The sequence below is a fragment of the Impatiens glandulifera genome, chromosome 3, assembly GCF_907164915.1.
Source record: "Impatiens glandulifera chromosome 3, dImpGla2.1, whole genome shotgun sequence".
NCBI lineage: Eukaryota > Viridiplantae > Streptophyta > Magnoliopsida > Ericales > Balsaminaceae > Impatiens > Impatiens glandulifera.
Genome location: NC_061864.1, coordinates 1,579,465 through 1,602,384, shown reverse-complemented (window position 1 = coordinate 1,602,384; position 22,920 = coordinate 1,579,465). Strand labels below are relative to the sequence as shown.

The following is a 22,920-nucleotide window of genomic DNA, read 5'->3' as shown; positions in this document are numbered from 1 at the left end:
ATCGTTGGAATCAAAATAAATAATTGATAATTTAAATATCAAATTATATAAACAATTTACAAAAATAAAATTTTAAATAGAAAATATCCAACGATTAAGGATTTGTTTAAGGTAACTCCAAAAACGAATTTATTTGAGTTTTTAAACAAAATAGAGCAAGCCAACACAAATAATGAAAAATAATTCTAATTAAGTTCAATTAAATCTACAAAATTAATTAATAAATAATAATAATAAAATAACATCATTAAAATTAAAATAATTTAATAAACAATTGATGATTTAAATATCAAATTGTATATAAAATTTAAATAAAATAAAATTAAATAGAAAATATTCAACATTTATGAATTTATTGATGGTTACTTCAAAAATGAATTCATTTGAATTTTTAAACGAAAAATATTAAAGTAAAGTAAGCCAATACAAACTAATGAAACAATGTCAAATATAAATATTCTAGCCGACAATTAAAATTATCCTTTGTCGAGAATTTATAAACAACTCCGAAATGTCTCATCAGATGATAATGGATCATATATATTCAAAATAGTAATAAATTTATACAAAATTATTACAAGATATGTGTAAAAGGGGCTCCGCATTAAAGACCCATTATTGAAAAAAGTAAAATAATTTTATATTCTTATTTTGCCTCATTTGTTGCTAAGATGACCTATACTAACAATATTTATACAATAAGATAGTACGAGCAATAAACACGATCCATTAACAATTGAAAATATTATTTGAAATATAAAAATTTAAGATAGATTTTTTTTTATCCTACAGATGTGGAACTCAACTAAATATAACACCAACTCAAATCTAAATGACAAATAAAAGAGACACCTTCTATATACAATTTTTTTTAAAAATAATTAATTCTCATTAAATTCAAATAAGAGTTACATATGAGAAATTAATTAATAAATAATAGAAGATAACAATTTGTTAAGGATTTCTCCAAAGACAAATTTGTCTAAATTTTTGAAATAAACCATGTACATCTAATTAAAATAGTAAGTATTCATATAAATTATGGGAGGATACATTAAATCGAGTAACTTAAAAAAAAAAAAAAAAAAATGAAAAATAATTTTCAAATTATTCCGTAAACTTCTCAAGTACAAAATTTAGAAATGATTGAATTTATTTATTTGAAATATATAATTATTATATATTTTGGGTTCTTGATGATTGCCCATATAAATGTTAACCGGAGTCTAGCCGACGGAAGGCCCTCTTCGCTGCCGCTCTCTCTCTCTCTCTTTGCATGTCTATCTATCTAGAATCCTCAACTGCTTCTTCTACCTTGAGAAGTAGAAAATTGACCTAAAATTCACAACGCAGAATCATAAAGAGCTGTTGAGCTTCTTCGCTCATTCCATACTCATCTGCATTTCTCAGCACAATGACGTCGCTCTCCGGCGGCAAAGACGATCCTCGTCGGCGTGCCATCAAATCTAAAATCCGTGTAGTCCCCGACTTTCCCAAACCAGGTAATAATAATCCAATTCCATACCAACACCTTCCTCAGACTCTTTATCTATCTCATTCTCACCATATCCATATGCATGCCATCAATCAATACAGGGATTATGTTTCAAGACATTACTACTCTCTTACTCGATCCAAATGTCTTCAAGGACACCATTAATTTGTTCGTCGACCGATACAAAGGAAATAACATAACAGTAGTAGCAGGTAGGTACAAACATTGTCCATTCAAATTTAAGTAAATCATGAATTAGTTCATCATAATACTAGTTTATTATTCTTTTTTTACTGGTACACCATTAATGGCATTGCATAAGCTTCCAAGAGACTATTTTTTTGATGTAATTTTGAGTTTGATCTTGATTTATTGCTAGGTGGTTGTTAGAGCTATTGATTTTCCTCTTTTACATATCGGATGAGTCGTCTCTGTTGCATGTGCTCTCATTACAGCTTGTGCCCACATAATTATGGACCCTACCCTTTCACAAATTGTGCAAAATCTTGGCTTCACTCTATTGTGGGGTTTCATCCAATTAATCCTGCACCTTGATTAATTGCTTATAATTATGCCTCCCGCTTATTCCGTTTCTCATTGTGGTTTGTCCCTTGGTTCATCTCTATATTACCTGTGCTTCAATCTCTGGTCTGCATTTTTCTATTGATCAATTATTTATTGCTTGCTTTGATCATCATTATTCCTTGATCCTTTTATTTTATTTTATCACCTTATGAATTCTGTCCCTATTGCTGTCGGTTGGTGATAGCATGCTGCAAAGAAGAGGAGTAAGAGCCAAGCTACTACAGTATTCTAACTTATGTCATTCTTGGTGGGGTTATCTTATGTGTCTGATTTATAATATTTTAAGCCACCCCTTTGATGTTTATTTTATATAGTTTTCTGGCAGACTTCACTGGAATAGACTCCAGGATACCTTTTAATATATAGTTTAATAAGTAATGCAGTGTCATAATATATGTTTTAAAGTCCCTTCTCATTATAAATATTCCTGACTTTTGTCTCTATATCATGGCGTGTTTAGATATTCTTTGCTTGTTTTATATGTATATTTTAGAATCTTCTGTCTGCTATGTAGTGGTTGGGTTTTGTCATAGGAGGAGAATTCACATGAAGTATGAGACAAGATTTACTATGTAGGAAAATTACTTATTTTTTAGTTTCTTCTCAGATTATGAAGTTGGATAATGCAAAAGGTCTCATTATGTATGAGCTGCTGAAATAGTTTAATTTGAGTCTTAAATTATAATGCATCTTGATTTATAGCTTGTGTGAGTCTCAGGAATAGAGGCTCGGGGATTCATTTTTGGTCCTGCTATTGCATTGGCTATTGGAGCCAAGTTTGTGCCCTTGAGGAAGCCAGGAAAGCTTCCAGGTAGGTTTCTATCAGCGTGAAAATTTAGTATTTTTCAGAATTGATGATGATGATTATAAATGGGATTTAAATTTATGAGACAGGTAGAGTTATGTCAGAGGAGTATGTCCTGGAATATGGAAGGGATTGTCTTGAGATCCATGTTGGAGCTGTCGAGAAGGGTGACCGTGCACTGGTGGTTGATGATTTGATCGCAACTGGTGGCACACTCGGTGCTGCAATGAGCTTACTTGGTACTATTTTTTTTCCCCACAATTCAATTACCATTGTTCAATCAGATGCATGTCAAATGAACAAATGGTTATTTCAGAGTCATTTAGCAGAATGGAATATAGTTAGAAACTAGGGTTTATTGTGTACATTTGATGCATTATAGTTATTTTTGTGGTCAGAACGAGCTGGAGCTGAAGTAGTTGAATGTGCGTGTGTGATTGAAATACCAGAATTGAAGGTGCGGTTTCCCTCAATCATGTATTTCAATTTCCTGTATTATGATGTTATTGTGCTTGGATTTCATAATGAATCAACTGCATTGTTTTGGTTTATAGTAACTTCAACATTCATTCTCCTATTACTCACAGGGCCGAGAAAAGCTGAATGGAAAGACCCTATTTGTCCTTGTCGAATCTCATTGATACAATCCATTAAAAGGCAGTAATGCATATGTCTTTACTAGGACCTTCTTTCTATTAATGGAACATTGATGATTTCAAATCGATTTCCTGCAGTGAGTAGCAGCGGATGGGAAAACATGAAAAGTGTCCAAATCATATCATGATCTTCTTCCAATCGGTGCCTTGCCAATTGGGTTGTCATTGTGCTTGATCAATGTCCCAAGTTGAAACTTTCTAAGTGTTTTTCAAATAACACCATTCTTCTGTTGATTTTCAAATGATTTCCAGAAACAGCTGGCTTTTATTTTCCTACTTTGTATTTCTTTGCACTTTGAATCAGTAAATCAATCATTTTCATTCTTTTGTCGGCTCCTTATAAACTTAAATATATTAAATGAATATTGATTTAAATAAAATAATTATTCACAAACTTAATAAAATGTGTTTATTGTTTTATAACATGGTTTGTTTTCTCTAATAAAATAATTGTTTTAAAATTTGTCTTTTTAAGTGACATTTTTTATTTTTTTTCTCCAATAAAAGTGACTGATAAATTTGACAAAATGACCCTAAAGATTGCCTTATTTGCATACGTGGTCACTGCCTAATTTTAATTGCGCTGGTGACTACTTTATAATTTTTTTTGACGAAAATACCCTCCTCTTGGTGAAGGCGCGTCGCGAAAAATTCTTTATACAAATACTCAAATTTTTTAATTTCGTTATTTTTCTTTCACTCTCTTCTCTCTCTATTCCGTGTTCTCTCTCGACGGTGACAGCGACAGAACCCTAAACGAACACATATACAGATCGACGATCAAAACTCTTTCTAATATTAAGTGTTCATCTTATTGTTTATCATACGTATCGATTTATGTTCTTATTTATATTATGTTCATCTTCAAACCCTAAACTATTATGTTGTTCTTATTATTCATCTTGTTCATATTGGTTGTTCATCTTTTCGACGATGATATTCGCAGATGATGCTCTGAACTGTGTGATCTCGCGAAGCGGCATAGTGGTCACGCGAAGCGGCACGGTTGTCACGCGAAGCGGCACGGTTGTCACGCGAAGGGCAAGCGTACGTGTTATGACGGAGTTGTACTTATATTTGTGTAAAACACCAAATTCGATTATTATTGTTTTTTAGCTGAATGAAAAATGATTTTCTTTGTTTTGTTTGATTAAAAAATTTGTCATCTGCTCATATTCAGGTCTATTTGTTTGTCTTGACTTATCAATTAAGTTCTTAACTATGGTTGAGATTTTTGCTAGGGTTTACTTAGTATTTAAGGGCTTTAATTTGGATAGGTTTAGAGTTATGCTGAATATTATGAACAAAACATTATATCCTCAACTCTATCAATTTTCTCTCTACTATTTTTTGTCTCAGCTTATAGGTGTAAACTTAATCGATTTGAGATTGATTTTAAATAAACTCATTTTCGAATTAAAAATCTATAATTTATAGTAATTAAGGTTATTTGAAAACAACATGGCCTTATAAATTGCTTCAAAAAACAATTGTCACAAAGAACCAAATTTAAGATAATCAAATAATTGGATAATTATCCACTAAAACCAGTGAAAATGATACAACAGAAACAAGTGTATTATTAATCACGTTAAATAGTTGTCTTTCTAGGCTTGTCTTTCTAGGCAATCTTAAAACATCAAAAGATGAAAAAAACATTGAACAACGAAAACTTGCAACAAAATTCGAGTCAGAATGTAAAACAAAACGCCCAAGGGATGGCCCTTCGCATGATCACCGTGCCGCGATGGGCCTTCTCGTGACGACCCTGCCGCTTCGCGTGACCACCGTGCCGCTTCGCGCAACGCGATGACCTTCGCGAGATCACACGAATCTTCCCTGAAACGGACCGATTCAGTGCATCATCTGCAAATATTATCATCGAAAAGATGAACAAATATGAACAAGATGAACAAGATTAACAATAAGAACAAACTCATGGTTTAGGGTTTGAAGATAAACATAATGTAAATAAGAACATAAATCGATACGTATGATGAATAATAAAATGAACACCTGATATTAGAAGGGTTTTGGTCGTCGATCTGTATATGTGTTCGTTTAGGGTTCCGTCGCCGTCGTCGTGTCCGTCGCGAGAGAGATAACACAGAGTATAAAGAAAAAAAAATAACGAAATGAAAAAAAATTAAATATTTACATAAAGGTATTTTTGTCAAAAAAAAAATAAAATAAAAATAAAGTGGTCATGAGCGCAATAAAAATTATGCGTATGCGGTGACCACGAATGTTTCTCAAATTTCCGGACTTAAGTCATATCAGCGGTCGAGCCGGCTTTGAACCGGAAATTTCGATCTCACATGGAATCCAAACCACCAGCGCCAGAATCCGCTTCACCACCGGCGATGTCATCAATCCTCCTCCGACTTACCGCCGTAGACACCGCCGTCTCCGGCCGTCTCTACGCCGTCGCACAGCCCATCCTCCCTCGTCCGCTTCTCAAAACCCTTGAGATCTCTGGTGACGGTCGCCTCTTTTTCCCTGTTGCCATTTCTCTTCTTCTATCTCCGCTCTCCTCCGCTTCGCCAACCCTTCGTTTCTTCATCGCTAATCTCATTATCGGAGGAATCCTCGACCTCCTTCTAATCGGCCTCATCAAACAAATCGTTCGCCGGCCCCGTCCTGTGTATAATAAAGGAATGTTCCTAACATTTGCCGTCGATCACTGGTCCTTCCCCAGCGGCCATTCCTCTAGGGTTTGCTTTGTTGCTGCATTCTTGTATCTCTCCTCGGCAGTTATTGGCGAGGGAATTGCCCAACTGAGGTCAGCTCGTATCGACTTTGTGGATAGATGGTTAGGTTTAGTCGACGAGGGAAATGCTATTGTTTATATTGTTTTGCTGGTTTGTTCTTGGGCAACCACCACGTCGGTCTCTAGGATTTTCCTTGGCCGCCATTTCGTTTTTGATGTTGTTGCTGGTGCTTGTCTTGGAATTCTTGAAGCCAACATTGTCTTTCACTTTCTCAACTGTTCAGTTCTCACCTCAGCATATGAGAGCTGGAACTCGTGAGCCTATTTTCCTGTAATTTTGATTAACAGATTCCCGATTGAAGTTCCTCTTGTACTGTTAGTTGTTCCATTCAAGTTGTTATGCAAAATCTTTGTCTTTTCGTCTAAACAATTTTTTTCCCAGCATTTTGTGGATGAAATACATCAGTTTCAACTATTGGCAAATCAACTATATTAAGGTTGAATGTTCCTTTTTTTTTAATCAATGCTTCAAAGCATTAGCTTTAGATGCACTCAAAATTTTGCTAATCAACCTATTTGGTTCTTCTTGTTTATAATGCTGTCTCTTCTCATACCTTGGTTTTGTATGTGCATATGTGGAATTCTATCCTAAATAGATAGTGGATTTTCCCTATGATTGATTTGATACCATTGAAGTGAGGTAGGTATACATGTATAATGATTCATGCCATTGTCACAGAAACGTTTTAACCATTGAAGTGTCTTCATGGCTGAGCTTATACAGTAGAATCTAAGTCTCTATATCTTTAATGAGAATGCCTCGTGGCCCTTGTGAGGCACAAAGATAATGAGAACTCAGAGATGTGGAATATATATTCTATCTTATGTTTTTTTTAATCAATCCGGCCCAAATTTTCTGTCTAGAGTAGGGCTGAGGAAGCAGAGCTGGACTTAGAAATGTATAACATTTTGGCCTAGTTAAATTGCTGTTAAAGCCAATGTTTCTTAAGTGTTGTTCATGTGGCTCAGTGAAAAGTCAATCTTGTAACAAGACACAGCTCCTTAAGTGTAGTTCACTTGTTCATGGTGTAGGACTAAAGAACAAGTTACGTCCATAGCTCGAAAATTCAGAAGTTGCAACCTGTAGACAATTCTCATAAATGTATCTTTCAGTAATTTTTGTGGCCCCATGAAGTGGTAAATTTGACTGTCTAAAAAGTTAAACCACTTTAATCATGTAATTGATGAGCTTTCCTGTTGATATGCTACTTTGATTGATGGGTAGTCTTTTGTGTCACAAAGATTGCTTCTTAGTCCCACCTTGCAACATGTAGATAATCCTCACAAATGTAGTTTTCAACATTTTTTGTGGCCAAATGAAGTGGTAAATTTGACTGTATTAAAAGTGAACACTTAATCAAGTAATGATGAACTTTCATATTGATATGCTGATTGATCCACTGATTGATGATACTCTTTTTTTTTGTTACAAATAATGCTTTTTAAGTTCCCCTTTGCAACCTGTAGATAATTCTCACAAATGTAGCGTTCAACAGTTTTTCTAAAAGTTGCACGCTTTAATCATGTAATGAAGAGCTTTCCTATTGATAATGCTACTTTGATTGACCACTTATGGATGGTCTTCTTTTGATTTATAAATAAAATCTTCAGTCATTTTTTTTTATGAATGATGCCAATGTCATTTGGCATTATGTCATGCAGCGGTTGCACATGGATATGCAAACATTTGGCTGGAACTTTTTAATTGAGTTTTAACTAGGTTAAGATAGATATCAGTGACTTTCAGGAAGCCTCCGACTGCCAAGTTTTCTCTTCAATAGATTGATTTGTTTTCATATTTTCTTACTGTCTGGTACACTGGCTCCAGTTTTTTTTTACTAATGACTAACCTCAATTGTCTAGGGAACCAGTCTCTAAATGTGATGTTTAATGGTTTGAAAGACAAACTAATTCTAGCCATTTATTTCTGCAAAGATGACAGTCATTATTGGTATTTTGTATCCATTGTTAATGGTTGTTGATGTAAAAAGACTGTTCTTTGAATTTGCTCGCTCGCACTCAGCTGGAATGCTATCACATCATATATATATTTTTTTCCATACACTTGACAGTGGTCCCTTTTAAAATCTCAATCTCCATTGGTTTCCCACAGATTTTGAGTTCTGGTCCACATTTTCGGCCAGACTGAGCACATGCATTCAATTTCTGGTCTTCCTTTTGAAGCTTTGTCCATGGTGAGTCTTTTTGGCAGGTGGCACCAATATTGAATTTACTGTAGAGGAATTGTGATTTGTAATAAAGTTTGCTTTATTGATTCAAATTTGAAAAGAAAGTAATAGGGTTATTCAAATTGTGGGCCTCACTCTTCACCTGCTCTATTCTTTCACCTAATATTATCCATGCAATCTTGTCTATCACCTTGTAGCAATTGATTAGATCTTGACTGATTAAGATTCGCAGCCAGTTTAATTTCTCAGTTTATAGAAAATAGAAATATCTTTGAGATTAGCTGATTCTAGATTCATGTCTCTCAACCATTTATGCATCAGATAATTCAAAAATTCTTAGTACACTGAAGATTTTGCATATCCATTTTTGGGTAGAATCTCCCAAATAGAGTTTTTGTACCACTATCATGCCCATATAATGGTAATGGACACAATTTCTGGTTATTTTGTGAATGAATGGGCTACTTCTTGTTAACTGATAGAGTGTCTTTTTAGGCGTTACTCCTTTTAGGGAGGGGGGGATGGATTGCTACTGGGGAATCTTGGAATCATTGTGTGAATTAATTAATTGTGGTCTTCTCTATTGCTGAGTCATATATGGTCCTGGTCAAACTATATTGATTATGACTTTACTGTGGACAACATTTAAGCAGAGGATTGAATCTTTGGTGAGAACTGAGCTCTATCTGAGACTGCTGCTACTGCCTTTACCTTTTTCCTTGGTCATCTCATTTCCACGGTAAGCTCTGGTCGTGCAAATTATTTTATATATATATATAAGTTTTTTTGTTTTTTTTTGTTTTTGTATTTTTGTTTCGTCTAATTCTAGGTGCTGGACCACCCTCTTTTTATGATGATGAAAACTGGGTTCTGGGTTCTGCCTATGATTTAGCAATTTATGTTTCTAGATTGATGACTGTCTCAGTCTGAAAGCATATGAGAAAGATTTCAGGAGAGAGAGAGAGAGAAAGGTGTGGGGAGACCGACACCATTTGAAAGGGAAATATCATAAGAGAAAGTAGAAGAGATAAAAAAACAGTCATCACTGACTGGGTGAAGCTCTGTGCTAACCCCACCTATTTGTGTGAAGAGAAATATGAAAATAAAAATAAAATACCACCAGTCCATGAATATTGAATACAACCAGCCTTATCAGGTGTTCTTTTTGTCTTTCACCTGCATGTTATTGTTAATGCTATTTTTATTGCAGTTCCCCCTTCTTCGTCCATTTGCCATGTTTATGTAAAAACTAATAGAAAAAGTAGTATCTTCTGGAGAATATCCAATTCACGACTATATGTTTTATTAGTTGCATAAGACATTTAAAAGTAAGAATTTTAAATATTTATTGAAAAGATATAAAGTGTAAGTACGGAAATGTCATGAATTGCCACTTAACTTATGTGAGACCCCATTTCATTATATATCTTTGTATAATATAATTAAAACTCATTGTACTAATTATATAACTTGATTGTTTTTTTGCCTAGGATGGATGGGACTACAACAATTATATATATCCCTTGAGATCGAGTTGAGAGTCGCATTCAACGGAAGAACAAAAGCGAGATCAGCCTTGGAGTGGCAATTAAAGTGCCAACCGAGCAATATATAGTAAGTTCAATTATTTTTGTGATTTTACAATTTGCATGACTATTAATTATATGTGGACCTGAGTGTGACCCATTTTAATGATGGAACTTTGCTGTCCAAGTTGGGCATGGGGGCATTGTTCTTCTAATTCAATATGGGAAAGAAGAAGTTATAATGAATAATAATAATATCCATGATGATCCTAATTGATCATGAATTATCTTGAGTGGTAGGGGGGATAAAATAAGTGATGTGGGTTTGTTGGCACATGATGTGCTGGGAGAGACATATTTGACATGATAAGATGTGTTTGCTTTTTTATCATCATCATATATAGTATAATAATAATGGTAATAATTGTATAAAATGAAAATGATGCTCTTCTAGCAATGGTCAATTAGACATTGAAGTTGAAATAACTCTTTCTCTCTCATTCAATCTAAATCTAATCTATGAAGAGATAGGCAGTGGGGAATTAGATTTGTGATCCTAAGTTAGCTGTTTCCCCACCAGAATAGAAGCTGTTGTTGTATATCTTAAGAACATCCTGATTTGAATTATATATGACCAGCTGCACATCCTGCCTGCATGCATGCATGCCTTGTTTGTTCTTCCTCTAGCTAGGGTTATTTTTAAAATAATTCAAATAACCCACTCACGTCAAACAAGGCCCTATAGCTAATTAATCATAAGTCATAAATCATGTTATCCTAATGAATTAGTTTTTACTTTTTTATGTAATGGTTGCAGAATCTACCATATAATAATAATATAGTTTAATATAGTAAGTGTAGCATGTATGTGTGGATCAATGTACTACGCTGCAACCCACATGGAGGTTCTGCTCTAGTCCCACTTTCTCTCTCTTAATTGTTTATATTAAATTTAATATGCATTACAGCATTCATTGAGTAAAAACATATCACCTGCTAACATCATTAGCTAGGCTAATTAATTAAAGAATGTATATTTATATATTTAAGGTGATTCTTGTAATATGCACTGGCCTGTCTGGTGAAATTAATTAGCATCCCCATAGAAACTAGACCTTGGAAATGATTCCATCCACTATCTTGTTTCTTGGCTCTTCACTTTTGGACTAACCAGGGGAATGAATGAATGAATATAGTTTAGTTTACAGTGCAAAGGTCTGATCGAGAACCCATCTATCCATCCATTCATCTGTTTTCACTTTTCAAAAGAGGTGAAAATATCAAGTATCAACTATCAGGGTAGGAACTGAATAGGGTCCTCTTTCTTTCTAGACAAATGTCTATGTCCCTTCAGGAAATTACCAACCAATACATATTCCTAAAGTCAGTCAATATCTCACCAAACTTGAAATTACTTATTAAGTTTAGAACTGTTTGGGTTTTCTAATGAAAAAGATTTCATTTTTAATTTACAAGTAAATAAAAGTCTAGAGGCCTCTCTTCTTCTCCTGCCCTTTGTTTGTTTTCTTTAGATGATTGGGCTTCTTTATGTTCCTTTTTCTCTCGAGTGCTTTGCCTCCTTTATTATATGTACTTTGATTAGACATTTTCTTGACTCTCAAGGTCGTTTTATATATATATATATATATATATATATATATATACAATGGATCGCCTATTTTTTTTATTTTTTTATTTATGTATATATAGAAATATATCACACACACACAGTTAATTAAAAATGGGTAATTTAATGAATTAATGAAAGTACCTTTTTCTTATATTAAAAATAGTTTAGTGCTTTGGAAATTGGAACTAACTAAACCTTGCTTTCTATTTAAGATTTTGTCCTTTTAGCCACTATTTAATTAAAGTTCCAGTGCCCTTTCACTGTAACATTACTGCTCCCATTTTTAACACTGACCGTACTTTATTTACCGTATGGCAAAAGGGTATTTTTTACACCCGGGGTAAAAAATCATTGCAGCAAATCAATTTTGGTACAAAAATACTAATAATTTATTTTACAGCTCTTTGTGTGAGTGGGTTTTTTAGTATAATTCACTTATAAGGAATGGTGCAAGATCCATCCTTTAAGGCTTTCAACTTTTGATTAGACCCTTCTCAAGGTAGTAGTTTTCTTGCCCTTTACACAAATCTCCCCCATTTTGTAGAGAGAGAGAGAGAGAGAGAGAAGGCAGTTACTGTTGAGAGGGCCGTCCTTCAATCTAAAGTCTAAAAACCATGTGGATCCCCACAACCATGAAGTCTAGGACACCACCATAGGTTTAAAAAACTTTATCTATAATTTAATTAAATGAGAGCATTTAAACAACAACAAAATGTGCCCACTCCCCCCATCAATTTAATTTATTAGGGTTGTACATCAATATTTATATATATTAAAAAAGAAAGATCCAATTAAGTGGGTACCCTTTACTTTTGCATGTTATATAAGCTTCCTAAAGCCATGTTCATTTTTAATGTACACACGACACCCACCCCCTTATGTGACACTTAAATAATCATTATTGTTTTTGTAATGTTATTAGACATGAAAAATATTGTCTTAGAGGAAGAGACTTGTGATTGAGACTAAGTTAGATTTTTCCCCATTATTAAGTTGGACCCCGAAACACCCCCTCCGTTGAGATTTAATCAAGAGAGAAAATTAGTATTGGCTTGTTAAAATGAGTTGTAGTGTATAATAAGAGACATATGGGTTGCTAATAATGGGGGATGGGTTTTGGTCTCACAAAGTTATGACATCAATATTTTTGGGGGAAAGTGTTTTTGATTTTCCCAATTTGGCATCTCAATTTTTCAAATTCTACAATGATATTATTATTAGTGTACATTATTAATAAATTATGTGGGCACCTATTGATCATTAAATCATATTCTTTCATTTAATCATTTTAACTAATTTCTCAACAAATTATCTTGCAAAGGAGGATGTCAATGGATTAAATTACGCACCAACTACGACCGAGGGATCCAACTCAGCCATCTTAACTTATATGATGGCTGTACCAAATATTGAAGATGTAGAGATATTCGATTTAGGAAGTGCAAGAAGAATAATATAGGTTAATAATAAAATTTAAGTGGGTACCTATATATACATCAATAAGTTATATTATTTCATTTATCATTTAAGTTACTCAATAAATTTTACACTTGTCAAATTTTCGTATTATCATGATTATATTAAAAGAAAAAAAAAATGGTATGTTTTACTTTTGCAAAAATGTATGAGAATAGATGCATTTATCAATAAATTGCTATGTTAGAAGCTAATACAGTTAATTTTACTTTTTGACTCCTTCATTACCTAAAGTCTAATGAGAACTAGTACTGAAAAGAGTAAAAATTATTAAAGTTGAGTTAGAAATTTCTATCTATGGAGCATGAAAGACCTCAAGTTAGGCTCACCTATACTATCATGACACTAATCCATGGTTAATTCTACAACGAAAAAGTTGTGTGATATCGCAGAGGATTAGGGTGTTCTGACTTGCCTTATGTTGACCAAGAGAATCCCGAGATGGAGGGCGAGCACATTCATCTGGTGTTGAGGATCTTATAGTAGAAGATTCTAAAAAGGAGGACATAATCGATAGAGAAAATAACATAATTGATTCCGACATGTGAGTATGATGTATGTCTTGACGATGATAGAGTGCAAAGACGTCTCAAACCAAGAAATATGTTATTGTTAGAGATTATGTTATATATTTAGATATGGATGTCTTATAAAAAAATGTCATAGAAAACATAAGTAAAAAGATAATTTTACAAAATTCATTGATACTATATCATTATAATATTTGTTGTGGTAGGTTGTTAGAAAAATGTTATACAAAAATGGTTGCTTTCTATTTAAGCTCAGATGTGATGGCTCTTAAATATGCACAAGGGACGAGTAAATACTACCATGATCCATGTTTGGTAATTGGAGAATTCAAGGCTTAGTCCGTACTTATTGTATTGCACTTCACTTCGGGTAAAAACCCTTAACCAAATCAGAAGCAAAAAGTGTTCCCAAAATAGAGAATATTTATTGATTATTCTCTTTGTCTCCCTTCCTAGTTAGCTATAAACTATATATTTTTTACCCATTTAGTAAAAACTACATATATCTAATGTCTATAACTATGAATGAACGAATGAAAGAGGACATATTGCATTTGAGTCCACATTTGAGGTGCTATCATGTATTCATGTTCGGTAGAGCAATCATTTTCGGCCGTGAGTGAAAGTTTGGAAATCAACCAATGATTGCGATTGCAAGCGATGTTTATTATGTCTTTAAAAGTCGATGTTTAAGAGATCAAATGTGATATTATGAAGTTTAATATTTTTTAATTTCAAAATAAATAAAAATGTTTTGCTATAACTAGACTTAAAGTGAATGTTTCATTTTCTATTTGATATCAATATTCATTCATTTTCTTTAGGTATTTACAAAAAAAAAAAAAAAAAAAAAAAAAAGCTTGTTAAGAAGATGAATGATTTGTATATTAGTTAATTAAAAAGTGCTTCTCTTCCAATGATAAATAATAATTACTTATGTCTAGTAGTTCAATAGTTAAAATGTTTGATTATTTTTTTGAAAGAAAAATCACTTCTTCACCCTAGTTAAATATATATATATATATAAGTATTACTTGAAATGGTATATTCGCTATTATTATTATTATCAGTGATCCAAATTAAGAAATATACACAAATGTAAAAAAAGAATATCCCTTGGCAATTGGCATTTCTTCTCTTTTTTTTTTATTACTAACTTTGGCATGTATTCTTTCCCGTCATCTAGGAATTACGATATTTAATTAAATAAATAATTATCAAGCGGCTCCCACTAATTATCTTATTTGCATTGCCTTTTTCCTTTTTGTTCATTCTTAATTTTATCATCCTCTTAATTAATTTAATTCTCTCCTCACAAAAGACAATCATTTGGACCCATTACCTTTTCTTATTTATTTATATACATGAATCGATGACATCACATGTAGAAGACAAAATAACTCGAGTTGAGTTAGCACTAAGAAGTCTAATACTAAATACGCGTTTGATTCAATTTTAATTTTGAGTGTTTAGCATTTACGTAATGATATTTAAAGTGATTTTACGTAATAAGTTAACGCAAGAAATTATAATTTAACCTATTTTGTATGTAAACGTAACTTTCTTTCTACTTTTCTCCTCTATCTAAATGTATCTATCTAGTATAAACAGAATCAGAATCGTCAAAATTATAGAACATGGAAGAGACACTACATTATTAATATTATTATTATTACCCATGAAAAAAGTGTGGCAAAATTTGATACCATAAAAAATAGCATCCTCTCAATTTTAAAAATTATCATTTGTCACTTCATTGCCTTGCCTTTTTCCCAATAGTTAATATCTTACAAGTCGGTAAAATGCAATAAAAATAAAGTTAAAAATGGTGATATTCTTCACAATTATTTTAGAACCGAATCATATGCACAGTAGAATGAAATTATTTAAAAAAAAATTATAATTAATATTTTAAGTTTAATATTATTGAAGGGTATTGTTAATTGTCTTTTAGAAAAATAAATAAATTATGATTTTAAGAAAAGAAAGTAAAGTAATTTTTGTAAGTGAGATGATTTAATTGTCTAATTATAAAGTATTTAGTGTTAGTAATTAATACTTATTAAAAAAGTAGTATGAAAAAAAAGGTAATAATAAAGATACTCTGTATAAGATATTTAAATAAAATATTACATACACATGGGGGTGAATAGTTGAAACCAAACAATCCCTGGGGATTCAGAGTCTCTCTTTCTTACGGTAGCAAGGGTGTCATCCATCCAGTAAGCAAGAAAGCAAGCAAAGTCCGCTTCAATGGTGGAAGTTAATTACGATTCTGCCATTAGGCTGAATTCTGCACACATATATAGCTCTGTATTTTGCGCTTTTCCTAATCGGATCGACTCTGCACAAACCTCACCTTATTTGAGTAATCTCTCTCTCTTTCTCTTTCTCTCTCTATCATCACTTTCAGAGTTCCATCAACTCTTTTCCCATTTGTTCTTTCTGTTGTTGATCGGTTCACAATGAACCCTAGCCGGCAGATATGCAAGTAAAGAAATATGACGCGGAAATGTGGAGGCGGAGGTGAAACGGCGATTTGATTCGGTGTGGTGTAATAATCGGCGATATTAGTTCGTGTACGTACTTACTTACTAAACGAACGTAGCAATGCGAGTCAAGGAAATGCATCCACTGTGTTGCATTTCGTTGGAGAGTCCAGGGATCGGAGACCAATCGCCGAACGTCGCGCCGACGAGAACGTGTTCCGGTTTGCCTGCGACGATGACTGTTTCCTGCGGATCTGACGGTATTAATGCTGGTCAACCGCTAGGATCTGATGCGAGTTTTGCCGGCGTTCTCTATAAATGGACTAATTACGGCAAAGGATGGAGATCGAGGTGGTTTCTACTCCGCAATGGTGTTCTCTCCTACTCGAAGATTTATTGGCAGGAGAATCTTGACCTATTTCCTTCCGGCGAGGACGTCAGGATGATCGGAGATGTCTCTTGCAATAGACTATCCCGTCTCGATATCTCCGGTGGTAGCAGGAGGAAGCATCGCAAGGCTCTCGTTCATCTCAAGGTAAGCATTTCGATAGGAAGGAGGAATTCAAATCATATTCATATCTTCTTCTTCTTCTTCATTCAATATTATTTGGCAATTCCGTCTTTCTGCTTTGATATCTGGGTTACCGTCCGCCGGTCCATTGACCGGCCGAAGTTTATTATGCCATTTTAACATGCTTTCTTCGTCAACCTCTAGCATTAACTTTTTTTCCATTTTTACCCATTTACAACTGCTAGTTAATCTCAAGTGGGTCACATCAGTATATTTGAAAGGTGCCACGATATGCTACGTCGTAGGCCTATGTTATAAGCTGTGGTCACATCAAGTTGCCGTTCTGATTTTTGTGATTTTGTTCTTTCACACGATCCCGATCTGCTGTTTATTTTCATCTGCATATACTTACAGTTCCTTTTCCTTGATTCTCTCGCTTATTCACATCAATTGTGTCTTCTTCTGTCTCGTCTTCTTCTTCCATCATTGCCAAATATTTTACATAACCGAGTCGTTTCTTGCTGTAAAAATAGAAACACGGTGCTCTGAGATCAAACGGGTGCTTTTCACTTGTAGATTAACCCTTTTCCTCTGCAGATTTCGTGTCATCTTTTTAGGGTATTTATAACATCTATAGTTGTATAAACCTAATCATGAGTAATTGGATTCTGGGTAGCAGTTAATGGGATTTACTGAGAAGATGATATTTAATAACTTTCTTAGCAGGTGTCTTCATTTAGAGAGAGTAAATCCGATGACAGGAGATTTTATATCTTTACGGCTACCAAGACCTTACACCTAAGGACCAAATCGAAAAAAGATAGAGCGGCTTGGATAGAAGCTCTGGTTTCTACTGGAAATCTATTTGCTTTCAGGCCCTTAAATGATGGTCTATCCTCATTTCCACCAAGGGATGTAAAGATATCAACCGAAAGGCTTAAGAAGCGTTTGCTTGAGGAAGGACTTGGCGAACCCCTTGTTCACGACTGTGAGCAGATCATGCTCTCAGAGTTTTCAGAAATTAAAGGCCAATTGAGCGTTCTCTGCGAAGAGCGTTCCAATTTGCTGGATACTCTAAGGCAGTTAGAGGTAAGTAACTTCCTATTGCTGTTCTTCCTTCAAATAATGTAAATGTTATAAAACAAATATAGTTAAGTATTTGATGATGATGATGAGATATAATTTATTTCGATAATAAAATCCAAGATTCTAATAGACAGACCAACAAACAAGTCATGTAAAATGGAACATCACGGCTTGTCATCATGTCATTCTCCATGGTACTAACTGACTTATGAATTATTGCTTCTTGGTTTGTTCCTACTGGTGGTGTCGCTACATATTTATAGTTTTCTTAAGAAAAGGGTATAACCGTACGTTCTACATTTGGTCTGTTTAAGACCACTTTCTCCATGTTATAATTTTTAGTTTGAGTACACTAGTAAAGAGCCAAATACAAAGTCCATCCAAATTCAAAAGTGATTATTACTGTTTTTTTTTTGTGATCTCCTGAGGGTACAAGTGATCACAAGGAGTCTTATGAGTGTACTTCCTAATAACGTCTCCATTTAAAACCTAGTTTGAGAGAGCTGCACGAATAGACTCTCAGATATGGCCATTGAGGCTTCATTTTTTTACAGAGTAATGGTCTATCCTCTTCCTAAATCAATTTAGTGAATGTTCTCTTGCTCATTCAGGCAGCTCAGATTGAAACTGAAGGATCTGGGGTACACGATGGTGCTTACCGATTAATAAAGAATGATATCTCCTCTTTGAGGAATACAAAATATAGCGGTATGATTGTTGTATCTCTTTTCCATATTCAGTGTTATGTTGGCATTAGTATACTTTTCCATCTTTGAATTTTGGTGATATTTGTCTTGCATGCTCTGTTTTTTCTTTTTGAAAAAAATGAAGAAGTGAATTTCATTTTATTGGGATGAAAAGAATCATGTAATTGATTATTTAAGACGACAGTGACAATTCTAGTATATCCAATTTTAACCTTTTTAAAAACAATTTGATCTATTAAATGCATGCTTGCTTATTGGCCACTTGCTAGTATGAATAAATTTCCCCATAATCTGCTGAGAAAGAAATGGCATAGCACTTGCTTATGATGGAAAATGAATGTACTCTTAACATTATTTTGAAATCACAGAATGCAGCACAACCACTTCATCTGATGACATTGACAAGCAAGAGCTTGAAGAAGTTTCAGACGAAGAAGAGACCTACTATTTTGACACAGCAGAAAAATTCTCTGACCCGCCCATAGATTTTGGGCCTAGTGCAGGTGAGGTTAATGAGACTAAAGAACAGGAAATGTGTACTAATGACATCGAGACCTTGGACGTAGAAATTGAGAGGAGAAAGAAGCTTCCGGATCCTGCTGAGAAAGAAAAGGGCGTTAGCCTTTGGTCTATGATCAAAGATAATGTTGGAAAAGATCTTACCCGAGTTTGTTTACCTGTTTACTTTAATGAGCCAATCTCATCTCTTCAGAAATGTTTTGAGGACTTGGAATATTCGTATTTGTTGGATCGTGCATATAAGCATGGAAAAGAGGTAAGTAAGCTTCATATTCTGTTGATGGGCCAGTTTATGTCAAGTTGAAGTCTCTTCCTAATTTGTGGAATTTCCTGTTATACTTATAGGGGAACAGTCTCCTGAGAATATTATATGTTGCCGCTTTTGCCGTATCTGGATATGCTTCATGTGAAGGTCGGCACTGCAAACCATTTAACCCTTTACTGGGAGAGACTTACGAGGCTGATTATCCTGATAAAGGTCTTCGGTTCTTCTCAGAAAAGGTCAGTATCTTCGCATACTAGGTACCGATGAAGGGGGGCCTCAACTTTGTTCTTGAACCATCATGTATAAATGTCTGAAACAATTTTTTTTGAAAAGTGAGATCCTTTTATTAATTCACTATAAACACGAAATTCGCATCTACCGAGGGGGAAAAACCAAACAATCGTTACAATTTAAGTCATGACATTATTTGTCATAAATTATCAAAATGCATATATCCAAATGATAAACTAAGGAGGTCTCAGAGAAAAACAAGAATCAACATCAAAGATTACTGCTCCAATGACATGTAGCTGAACTTCTGTAGCATTGATGCCTTGCTCTGATTTAGCGATCTTAACATATTTATTTTCTTTGTTCTGATCAATGTTAGAAATAATTTTTTCCTTACTTTCTGATGGGTTCCTCATAAATATCATTCCACCAAAAGTTGAAATCAGGGTTATCATCGATAATATTCTCATTCAACTAGTTGACTGAAACTTTATTAGTTGAGTAACACTTGTTTATTGTAAATTCATGTGTATATAATTAACCTCAGCAGCAATTTTTATCTCGTGCTCATTGAGTTTCTCATGCATGAAATAGGTTAGTCATCACCCAACACTCATTGCATGCCATTGTGAAGGAAGGGGATGGAAATTCTGGGGTGATAGCAACCTTAGAAGTAAATTTTGGGGTCGATCAATTCAACTCGACCCTGTGGGTGTTCTAACCTTGGAATTTAGTGATGGAGAGATTTTTCAATGGAGCAAGGTATTTTTTTCACTTGTGATCATTGTTTATGGGGTTCTCTTAATAATGTGGTTTAACAAGTAGTTATTGACATGCTTAGGTAACAACATCAATCTACAATCTTATTCTTGGAAAGTTGTATTGCGATCATCACGGGACCATGGAAATACGCAGTAACCGCCAGTATTCTTGTAAACTCAAATTCAAAGAACAGTCAATGCTCGATCGCAACCCTCGCCAGGTTAACTAAGCATATCCTGTTCTTTTGCATTCTGTTGACGTCTCTGGAATTTGTTAAAGAATTTTCTGTGGTGTAAAAATTGACAGGTGAATGGATTTGTCGAAGATATAAGTGGAAAAAAGGTTGCCACATTATTTGGTAAATGGGACGATAGCATGTATTATTACATCAGTGGTGATAGGAATACTAATAATGTAAAGGGAGGGAAAGAACTCAAAGAAGTTTCTGATGATGCACATTTGTTGTGGAAGAGAGTCCATCCCCCATCGAATCTCACACGGTACAACTTGACATCGTTTGCAATTACGTTGAATGAGATTACACAAGGTTTGAAGGTATAAAAAATTGTTCAAATTTAAATTCAGAAAATATCAGTTTCTGGTTATCTAATTGTATATCTGGTTTTGATGAAGGAAAAGTTGCCTCCTACTGATTCGAGACTCCGTCCTGACCAAAGACATTTAGAGAACGGAGAGTACGAGAAGGCAAATGGAGAGAAATTGAGGTTGGAGAGGCGACAGAGGATGGTATTTTTATTACTATAGCTTCCATATTTTATTTTATTTTATAAATTTCTTGATTTCATGATTCAGTCAGTTTCTTTTTTTGTGTGTGTGTGCAGTCAAGTAAGCTGCAAGAAAATGGATGGAAGCCAAGATGGTTCCACAGAGAATCATCATCATCATCAGAAAATGGAACATTCCGATATGTTGGCGGTTACTGGGAAGCACGAGAGAATGGAGAATGGGATGGATGTCCTAATATATTTGGCGAGCTTAACAGTGAAGAAAGTCTGGAGTGTTCTTCTTCTTCTTCTCATAAAGCAGCTAAAACATCATCATCCTGAATAGTAACTATTCACATGAATCATCACATCCTCCATCCCTTAATTCCCCCATTCAAGGTATATACAAACCTTAATCTCACATGAAGCCATTTTTCATGTCTGAAATGAAATGATTTGCAGAGAGTATGATCTCGATGGGGATATCGATCCTTCTTGGCAATTCATTGGAGACTGACTGACTGATTGATTGACATAATCCAAATAAAAAGGAGGAACCTGAAATATGTTGTAGATTCCATTCCATTCCATTCCATTCCAATCAGGTTTTGAGGCAGGCAAGGCAGCTGCTATGCATAAATCAGTCAAACAGGCTCCTTTTTTCTTTCAGGATGGCCTTTGTCTATTCTCTCCTCGTCACATTTTTTTTTTTTTTGCATTGTTTGAAAGCAGCAGCACTATCAGAGTTATGCCGTTTTCAAACAAGCTATTTGCCAAAAAAAAAAAAAAAAGTGATAAAAGTCGATATTAAGAAGCACTACTGATAGATCTCATTTAAATTGCATTGTAACACGGTTAATTAAGTGCAATTGTGTAACCCACTATTGATTGTGGGTTTTTTTCATGTGTAGAATTTTGTTTTTAATGCTATTTCTTATTATTTTAAATGATTATATATATAACAAGCACATTCTAAATAATAATAATACTTCCTTAATTCTCCTTGCACCTTGTCACTAACTAAGATTTTCAATTATAATTCTTTAAGACATTATTAATATAAAATTAAAATTGAGATTTTTTAAAAGAATATTAGTTGTATTTAATATTATTGTTATCTATAATTAAATAATAATAAATCAATGACACTAAAATAATTTGTAATTATAAAATTAATTACATGAGTTTATTTATTTAAATAAGTAATATATTTTTTAATTTATTAATATAAATTTATTTATTTAGATAAAATAATATAAACGAACTAATTTGTAAATTATAATAACTATTTTAATTTTAAAACTGTAAAATCAAGTTGGGCTTATACTATTAGACTTAAAACAATCACAAGTTGGGCTTTGGGTGTCCAAAAGTCTAGAGTACGAGCTCTCTTCTTTTTCATTTTTACTTTTGGTTTTCGTAATGATTTTCTTGTCAATATAAAAGTTTTTAATGGTTGATAATTAATGTTATAGTTAACTAAATTTTAGATTATTTTTATGTTGATGATGTATGAAAAAAGCAAGTTTGATTTTTGATAATTGAAATTAAAAAATTATATATTTAAGGATTCATTTTATAAATTTTATTATATTTAAGTCCTGTCATTGTAATGTTTTGCAGTGCAGAAATCACTTGTCTAAACATAGATAAATTTTAATATATTTACAGTATTTAAACCAGAATATTAAAAACGTTATTAGATACTAAAATTAGCTAACAAGATAGTATTAACATAGCTAACAATTAAATAAATTAGTAATAAGCGTCGCTAAAAAGGGCAAATGTAAAATAAAATCCGCGTCGCATAAAACCTACAATTACTTAGTTATTACCGACGCTTATTGCTGGCGTTAATCGTAGCGTCGCTAAATTAAAGAACTTTACATGAACAAATAAAGAGAAGTGATCGAATTATAAATTAATTATTCCCGAAAACTTTTCATTATTATTAATATATATC

The 22,920-nt window shown here is 33.5% G+C and overlaps 3 protein-coding genes across 6 annotated transcripts; all 3 read left to right on the top strand.

Moving 5' to 3' along the window:
• The first annotated feature begins 1,232 nt into the window (after positions 1-1,232).
• LOC124931624 (adenine phosphoribosyltransferase 3-like) lies at positions 1,233-3,865 on the top strand. Of its 2 annotated transcripts, none has more exons than XM_047472136.1 (7): positions 1,233-1,502; positions 1,597-1,707; positions 2,799-2,891; positions 2,975-3,124; positions 3,284-3,342; positions 3,473-3,542; positions 3,620-3,865. In XM_047472136.1, the coding sequence occupies exons 1-6, from the start codon at positions 1,415-1,417 to the stop codon at positions 3,524-3,526; spliced, it is 555 nt and encodes a 184-aa protein (XP_047328092.1). In that variant the 5' UTR covers positions 1,233-1,414; the 3' UTR covers positions 3,527-3,542; positions 3,620-3,865. The 2 variants fall into 2 exon arrangements, with proteins under 2 accessions (XP_047328092.1, XP_047328093.1); XM_047472137.1 differs by having other exon boundaries at positions 3,473-3,545.
• Positions 3,866-5,800: 1,935 nt separating this feature from the next.
• On the top strand, positions 5,801-6,847 carry LOC124930890 (probable lipid phosphate phosphatase beta). Its single transcript, XM_047471260.1, has one exon. The coding sequence runs from the start codon at positions 5,860-5,862 to the stop codon at positions 6,568-6,570; it is 711 nt and encodes a 236-aa protein (XP_047327216.1). The 5' UTR covers positions 5,801-5,859; the 3' UTR covers positions 6,571-6,847.
• Positions 6,848-15,995: 9,148 nt separating this feature from the next.
• On the top strand, positions 15,996-21,854 carry LOC124929498 (oxysterol-binding protein-related protein 2A-like). Of its 3 annotated transcripts, none has more exons than XM_047469876.1 (11): positions 15,996-16,686; positions 17,389-17,751; positions 18,360-18,456; positions 18,824-19,230; positions 19,320-19,475; positions 20,065-20,232; positions 20,312-20,452; positions 20,539-20,787; positions 20,866-20,979; positions 21,075-21,356; positions 21,420-21,854. In XM_047469876.1, the coding sequence occupies exons 1-10, from the start codon at positions 16,273-16,275 to the stop codon at positions 21,297-21,299; spliced, it is 2,334 nt and encodes a 777-aa protein (XP_047325832.1). In that variant the 5' UTR covers positions 15,996-16,272; the 3' UTR covers positions 21,300-21,356; positions 21,420-21,854. The 3 variants fall into 3 exon arrangements, with proteins under 3 accessions (XP_047325832.1, XP_047325830.1, XP_047325831.1); XM_047469874.1 differs by having other exon boundaries at positions 17,386-17,751; XM_047469875.1 differs by having other exon boundaries at positions 17,386-17,751; positions 21,075-21,854.
• The last annotated feature ends 1,066 nt before the right edge of the window (positions 21,855-22,920 follow it).